The following is an 8,312-nucleotide window of genomic DNA, read 5'->3' on the forward strand; positions in this document are numbered from 1 at the left end:
TGCGAATCGTGCCATAGTATATCACGCTGACTGTTCACTTCTCCGGCCACATTGCACAAACGGTACAATCACTGCCTGGTTATCAGCTGTTCACGAGTCTAGCCCGTGGCAATGATTTATCCCGCGCCGGGCCGGTGTTCGGCGCCAAACGCGCCGGGCGCACTTATTTACCCGCACTTATTTACCTGACAAGCTGGCTAGCGAACACAGATATTGATTATCAAATTATCACTGATGAACATAGATCGATGGTTTGATGAGTCAGATAATATTAATCACAAGCGTCAATGCCTAGGTTTTTACGTTCTAATCCATGACCACGCCCTCTTTATTCCATATCCAAGAACTCACAATCTAGCCACCTATCACAGCAGAGTCACAAACATCCTCCTCACGAGTGTTGATATCATACACGTGTACAATCAAAGGTTCCGCATCTGCGCATTCACGGTGAGACGTCTCGGCTCCGTGGCCTTCAGCAACTGACGCAAAGACCCCATCTTTTATTGCGCCTTGCGCGTCATTTATCGGAAAGTCTGACTATAAAAGGCGGCTCGTTCTCCGTTGGCGGCAAGGCGTCGCTATGGCTTCTCTCAGGGTAGTCGCACTGTTTCTGGTGCTGCTTGGCGTGGCGGCATCGGCGCCGGCCTCCGAGTCAACGCAGCCAAACATTGTCTTCATCGTCGCCGATGACCTGGGTGAGTAGTGAGATAGAGATGAGAGTGAGAGAGAGAGAGAGAGAGAGAGAGAGAGAGAGAGAGAGAGAGAGAGAGAGAGAGAGAGAGAGAGAGAGAGAGAGAGAGAGAGAGAGAGAGAGAGAGAGAGATGATATAGAGAAAGAGACAGAGAGGAGATAAAGAAGTGGTAGGTATATACTATATAGTTTTTCTAAGAAACGACCTTTGCTAGCTAAACTCACGATATTAGGTACGTGCAGTTTTGTTTTGTATGCACTGGCGAGGGCATATGACAATGTTGAGACTATTCCATAACCCATTGCTCCTCTTTTTCCGGCAGGCTTCAACGACATCTCGTGGCACAACTCGGACATCCTGACGCCCAACCTGGCCCAGCTGGCCGGAGAGGGCGTCCTTCTAGAGAGGAGCTACGTCCAGCCTGTGTGCTCGCCCTCGCGCTCGGCGGCTCTCACCGGCCTCTACCCGTACCACATGGGTACCCAGGTCAGCCAGGTGGCGCGGTGTTCCGCCTCAGCCGCAGTGCCGAGCTGTTAGCTAAGGCTGTCCTTTAGAGTGCGGCATGCTGTCCCTAAACTGGGAAGGGACGAGGAGTGACATTTTGATGCTGTTGACTGAATGTAGGTATAACGATGCGTGCGTCTGTTTTATATGTTGCATTTTGAAGTTGCTGGAGGTTGCATGAAAGTGAGGAGTGGAAAAAATAAAGCATGAACTTATGAAACTTAACCCTCGCCGAAACGTGGTTGATGCACCCCCTAGGGTTTTCGCGAAACACTCGCGTAAAAAGCGGCCGATCGCGACGAAACTTTCAGTACCTTCGCATTGATCAATTTTACACCTACCCTGAAAATTTCATGACCCTGACCCAAAGGACCTTTGACCTGTGACCTATTTTCTGAGACCATGTTTGGCCGGAATCGCGATTCGGCGTATGTCGGCTCGCATTAGCCGCGCGTTTGCAAGCTTTTCGTGGTTTCAAACGTTCAAAAATGTGATTTGATGTTGCTCCCATGCATTAGGGTTGATGTCAAGGTCACCTGAAGGTCAGGTCAGGTCATTGACCTTTGGTGACCTCAGTTCACTTTTTCGAGTTTTACATGTTTTTAGGATAGTTTTTAGAGCTGAATTCAAATTTAGCAGCCATTTGAACATTTACGAAGTAGTTTTGGTGCCTTCGTAACATGTTACGAAGCTGTCGGAGCCGGTTGACACGTAGTGCGAATTAGTGATGTCAATTACGGAAAATCGGAATACCGATACCAAACCAAATACCAACCAAAAACACGGGAAAATACCGAAACCAAACCAACTTGGGAAAATGAGGGAAATACCAAGCTGTTACCGATTTCTTAGCCTCTTATACGTTAGTGAGGGTTTGCAATACCAACAAAATACCAAACACATTACGAATGAAATACCAAATACCAAGTTGGTATGGGTTTGGTATCGGTAGGTATACCAAAAAGTTGGTATCCGATTGACATCTCTAGTACGAATGCCCGTCACGATCCCTACCGGTTGACCTGACCTGACCTGACCCGACCTGGTCTAGATGCTTAACCTTCCAGGCGGTGGGGGGCATTTCCCCCCCCCCTTTAGTTTTGTCGATATATCTCGAGAACCGTTGCGCTGATCGTCACCAAACTTTCAGTACCCTCCCGGGAGCAGCTAGCGCACATAGTGACCAAAAACTTTTCCAAAGGCTATGATAGGTTGGCCGCTAATGACGTCAGAGTGACGTCATTTTTGCCATTTTCGACCCCAAAAAAAAGGTTTCGCGAGAAGAGCTGTCAGGCCTACAGCTTTAGAGATACAGAAAAATGTTTCGACATGAAAGGTGTTGAATCAAAAGGGCTACAGCCTACAAAACTGCTATTTCGGTTTTTCGATTTTTTTTTTATTTTGACCCCCAAAAATCAAAAAATAGATTTTTTGAATATACTAGCCAAAAAAACCAAAATGTTTTTTGAATTTCGAAAAAACGGAATATATGTGATAGTCCCTACCGCCTTCTATCTACATACCAAATTTGAGATCGATACCTCTTTTTTGGCCAAGTTATAGCGAAAAAACTGTTCAAAATTGATGACGTCAAATTTTCAAACTCAATTTTTAGCAATTCTTGACCTCGTAGCGCAAAACAAAGACCACCATTAGACTCCCCGTGACGAGCTGCATCGAATCGATACCCATTTTATGCAAAATATCAACTTTGAAATTTGACTTTTTGACCTGACCTTGACCTGACCTCCACCAGAAATTGACCTAAACCGTACCTGATGGTCTTATAACCAATACCATTGAGTTGGAATGGAAATGAAAAACTAGCCATAAAACATGCATTGCACAATGCACAACCTTAGTAAAGTTGGGTTCATGTGGTGACCCTTGGTGACCTTTGGTGACCTGACCTGTGACCTGACCTGGTATGACCAGTGACCTCTAATAGCAACATATGTACTAGGCAACTGACGCCTTATCGCTGATTTTCGACAAAATGCGTTTTACTCGGTGTTATAGCGCTTTCCCTAGAAGCCCCGTGAACGGTGAAACATTTTATCTTTGACCTGACCTGTGACGTCATCGGTGACCCCGAGGTCAATGAAATTTGGTTTCCATCGATGAATTTGACAGGGCTATCGAACGCCGTTTGAATTTTCCGGATTCGTCCAGTAGTTTCGGAGATACGAGGGGGGGGGGGGGCAAAAATGCCCCCCCCCACCGCGCGGAAGGTGGCTGGGAGGCCCACCGCCTGCCCGGTTAAAGACATCATCTGTGATCAAAACTAACACGATATTCGTGATCAGCACACCGGAAAACCTCATAGCAGCCACACTTTACGACTTTCTAACAGGTCCCCATTTTCTCGACGTTTGGGTCATTGACCTGACCTGGAAGGTCAACCGATGACCTAGAACCTTAAAATTGGGTATCATTGGCTTCCTCTCGTGACGGGCAACACGCTCGTTTTTTCCGAGAAGCTCTATCTCCATTAGGGGCCAAACGCGAGGGGGGTCGTACCCCCCCCCCATGTGCCGTCGAAGGACGCGAATTGGCTTGTGCCGGCGAGAGAAACAATAAGGTTATTCACATGATATAAACAATTGTTTATTCACGAACAAGGTGCTTTTGACGACAGACTTGTCTTACCAGATTAATAGGTCCCAGCTGCTGATCATACCGTTTCCTCTTGGCTGACGACCGCTGTACTGTTGTAATGATGCCACGGCTCCGACCGTTCTGTTTTAGTACGTGTGCTGGGCTGATTGTGTGACGTTGTTTTTATGTCACAGCGCAGCGCCTACCTGCCGTGCCAACCGACCGGTCTGAGCGTCAACTTCACCCTGCTGCCCGAACGGCTGCGCTCTGTCGGCTACAGCACACACGCTGTCGGCAAGTGGCACCTGGGCCACTGTGCACCCGAGTACCTGCCGCACAACCGTGGCTTCGACTCCTTCTACGGCGTCTGGAACGGCCGGGAGGACCACTTCACGCACACCCTGAACGGCAGCCTTGATCTCAGAAGCAACGACGAACCGGACTGGGACCAGAGCGGCGTCTACTCCACGGAGCTGTTCGCCTCGCGCGCCGAGCGCATCATCAGCGAGCACGACAAGTCCAAGCCGCTGTTCCTGTATCTCCCGTTCCTTGCTGCTCACCAGCCCGTCCAGTCGCCGGAGGAGCTCGTAGAGCTCTACCCCAACATCCCCAACGACCTCCGTCGCACGTTCAGCGGCATGGTGACGGCCATCGATCTCGCTGTCGGGCGAGTTGTCGAGTCGCTGAAGGCGTCCGGCCTCTACGAGAACTGCGTGATCGCGTTCATCAGTGACAACGGTGGTAACGTGACAGCGGCCGGCAACAACTGGCCCCTGCGCGGCTTCAAGAACACCCTCTGGGAGGGCGGCACCCGCACGCCGGCGTTCGTTGTGTCTCCGCTGCTGCAGAAGACCGGCTACGTGAGCTCAGAGGTGATCCACGTCACCGACTGGGCGCCCACCTTCCTCCGGCTGGCCGGTGTCGACACCTCGGACCTCAACGTCGACGGCGTGGACCAGTGGGAGACGCTGTCGACCGGGTCACCGAGCGCGCGCGACGAGCTCGTCTACAACATAGACGAGCGCGACGACGGCGACTTCAGCGCCGCGCTGCGCCAGGGCGACATGAAGCTGATCTGGGGATATCCCGGACGCTACAGCGACTGGTACCCGGTGCCGGACTCCAACGAAGACGCCGTGCAAGACCGGTCCGATGCGGTTAACATCGATAGCGAGGACGAGGTGGACGCTGTGGACGTTTCAGCAAGCCAGCACGGAGACCCTCAGCCTGTGTACCTCTTCAACGTCACTGCCGACCCGGAGGAGCGGGTGGACCTGGCGGAGCAGATGCCGGACGTGGTGAAGAGGATGCAGGACAGGGTGCTGGAGCTGATGGAGGACCTGGTGCCGGCCGACTACCCCAAGCAGATCATCGACGGCTACCCGACGAAGGGACTGTGGGAGACAGGATGGTGCGACGCTCACTGATCGGCTGTCCTGCCACAGGCGGTACCTGCGAGTTGTTACCGCCGATTGTCGTTCGCGCGTGAATTTGATTGTTACGATTTCTACGTATTTGAAGTCAAGACGTGGTACGAGGAACCGGAACCTCCTATGTATCTGTTGCTTGACGTTAAACTGTTTTACTATTCACTGTTGAATGATGGGTATTGAATGCTCTTCTTGTCGTATCGGGCCAGTCATGATCTATTTTCGCAGACGCAACGTTGTATGAAATGAATGATGGACAGAATATACCAATATGTAAAGGCTTCAGTTGTAATATTTCATGCAAGGGCGAAACATTGTTTGACGTCCATGCCTCGGCAAGATATAATATTCAAAGGTTAGGCTTTGTTTGCATTTAGGACGTGCTCATGTCTGCTGAACTGGCAGCTATTGACAGATAACCCACGAGTTGCTGGGGGGGGGGGGGCGTTAAACGCCCCCACTTTTTTCGCCGAGCTATAGCATAAAAACGGCGCGCCGCAGGCGCGCCAAATTTTGGGTACCTGTAGGGAATTGATTGAAGTTTATTGTGACAAAGTTTCAAAAAGATCGGTCGGAAAATTTTTGAGATATCGAGGTTTTAGTGACTTCATGATTTCTGAGTTTACGACCAAAAACGGCATATGTTCAAAAAAACCATATAAAATCACTGAACAGACATAAAGACATGCCGTAAACACCATTAGACTGCCAAAACCATGAACAATCAAATGGCTATCTTCGATTATTGATTATTGTTCCGCATTTTCCAAAATCTTGAACTGAATCTTGGCAATTTCTCGTGACCAATTCACGACCATGATACATGCATTTCTTAAATTGAACTTTTTGAGCCAAACACGTACGCATATGATAAAATGAATGTCACCATCGTGTTCTACGCCCCAAATTACCCATAAAACATGTGTCACAGGCTGCAAATATCAGTTTTGATTTTCGGGGATATGTGCCTACCCGGTTGACCTGACCTTGACCCTGACCTATGCTTGACTGACCCCTACATGGAGCTGACACTCTTGTAGGCCTTATATGATGGATTATGCACCGTTTTGACAGAGCTTATGACGAGAGGCGCCCATTGCGAAGTCCTGAAGTCCATGCTACTGAAAGCCCGATTTCAGGTGTTTGAACTGACCTTGACCCGACCTGTGACCTCAAAATTCAACTTTAAGGTACTCATCTGAAGCGCCTCGTCGCGTTCTTTCGTTTGCCGCCTCGTGCGTTTCGCTGCGCCTATCGGTTCTCGAGTTATCGGCTGGGGGCGTTTAACGCCCCTCCCCAGCAAACGGTGGGTGGCGAAATACCCCAGCAACTGCCGGGATAATGTCTCAGAACCGCTACCGTTTGGTGGCCCAGGAGGCCGAGCTATATAGACGGGAGACGGTGTGTTCAGCTATACCAGCCCAGAGTGGGACGTTGAGATAACTACATAGATTCTGCTCATTCCGTGTTCTCTGCTTATGATCATATAGATGCATGTACCGATAACAGTATTCTTTTGTATACAAGACGTCGCAGTAGTTCAGAAAACATTCGGGAAATATTTTATTGTTTATGTTCTTGTTACATGTTACACATGGGCGTAGGTACTTACAACTGCATGCAATGCTAAATCGCTCGCAAGACATGGCAATATTGAAGCAAGTAGGGGTGAACCGCAACAGCCTCGGTGTCGTGATACGCACAAAGCGATATTAGCACGGTGCCTACAAGCTGTAAACGCAAGCAGCAGAACTACTCTCAATACAATCTCAGAACTCCAGCGTAGCTTTGTTCGCGGTTACACAAAACCAAACACCGCACACTAACCTGTCACAATGCTACAGAAAATGCACATACAAATAACTGACATCACATTAAGACGGAGTACACGAACACATCGGAGCATTGGTAGGCATTCTTCTGCGTAAAGCTGTGAGATTGTTTAGGGTTCCGTACTCGGGGTATTCGCAGGGGAGCCGTAGTCGGTTAGAGGTCTCGGGCCCCAGCCCTTCTCCCGTCCAGTCACTCCCAGTCCCTTTCCCGTCCATCCCAGCTAGCTCACAGTTTCCACTGTTATTTTAGTCGTGGGTCACGGCCTCCTCCCTACCGGTCCGCCTGGCCGTGCCATCCGCCCTGCCCTCGCAAATGCCGTAGCGCGGCCTGCAGCGCTTCTCGGGCGGCTCGGTACTGGTGGCTCCATCTCTCACAACCTTATCACATCACCCGGCTAGTAGTGGCGCTCGCACCGCACTGGTCTGTTCGCTGGTGGCTCATCTACGAGGAGAGGGGATGTTCCTAGACTCACGTAGCAGACATCAATCAATCGCAAGGAATGTTTACAGCGCGGCCATGTTTCCCCGCATAACAGCGAGATTACTCCATACACTGACTATTGTCGGCTCCACACTTTGCAGGCACCTCCCCGACATCCGTTCAGGCTCTATCAATCGTCTTACGAGAAAATACCTTACTCTGAGTGTGGCACACCTATCGGCTGCATTTGGGCCGCCGGATCTCAGCGAGAGCACAACCCTCACGCCGACTGACAGCTCACTGACGGTCAGTTATGATACACACATTACACAGTCATGAGCCATCACACACAGTCATCTCAGAACCAGAGCGGGCCTTCGGTATACTACAGTCATTTTCCTCCCCGGAAACATAGCTCTGCATACTGCAACAGCTTTGCAACTGCAGCTTCTGTAACTCTGCAACTGCAGCTACTGTAACTCTGCAACTGCAGCTACGGCAGCTCTACAGCTCCCCTCGGGGTGACACTGGGCGGATCTGAGTTTCGGTTTTAGCCTCTCCGGTAGGTCGTCTCCAGCCAAGGTCAGGGCAATGGCTTCAAGACAATGTGTTGACATTCGCTCGTACCTTGGCGTGAACCTTCATGAATTCAGGTGTGACGTCACACGGTGACCGGGAGTCGTCCACGATCTGTGAAAAAGAGACAAACGGTTAAACTACTCACACAATGCAGCAAATCTGCAGCTCATCCTGTGCACAGAGTAGCCAAGGGCGCCCCAGGGCATCATCGTGAACTGGAACCTGACAAGGTATGTTATTCGGGCTCGGTACT

The 8,312-nt window shown here is 50.2% G+C and overlaps 1 protein-coding gene across 1 annotated transcript; it reads left to right on the forward strand.

Annotated features, from left to right (window-relative positions):
• The first annotated feature begins 547 nt into the window (after window positions 1-547).
• LOC122371124 (arylsulfatase B-like) lies at window positions 548-5,508 on the forward strand. The gene is made up of 3 exons (XM_043347234.1): window positions 548-698; window positions 1,018-1,181; window positions 3,992-5,508. The coding sequence occupies exons 1-3, from the start codon at window positions 584-586 to the stop codon at window positions 5,222-5,224; spliced, it is 1,512 nt and encodes a 503-aa protein (XP_043203169.1). The 5' UTR covers window positions 548-583; the 3' UTR covers window positions 5,225-5,508.
• Window positions 5,509-8,312: the final 2,804 nt, after the last annotated feature.

The sequence above is a fragment of the Amphibalanus amphitrite genome, unplaced genomic scaffold (assembly GCF_019059575.1).
Source record: "Amphibalanus amphitrite isolate SeventyFive unplaced genomic scaffold, NRLGWU_Aamphi_draft 001207F_arrow, whole genome shotgun sequence".
In the NCBI taxonomy this organism is placed as follows: domain Eukaryota; kingdom Metazoa; phylum Arthropoda; class Thecostraca; order Balanomorpha; family Balanidae; genus Amphibalanus; species Amphibalanus amphitrite.

Excerpts from the sequence above, each read along its gene's own strand:
- LOC122371124 (XM_043347234.1), top strand. The coding sequence starts at position 584 with ATGGCTTCTCTCAGGGTAGTCGCACTGTTTCTGGTGCTGCTTGGCGTG. Across the intron at positions 699-1,017 it reads CATCGTCGCCGATGACCTGG|GCTTCAACGACATCTCGTGG; the intron begins GTGAGTAGTGAG and ends TTTTTCCGGCAG. Across the intron at positions 1,182-3,991 it reads CGTACCACATGGGTACCCAG|CGCAGCGCCTACCTGCCGTG; the intron begins GTCAGCCAGGTG and ends TTTATGTCACAG.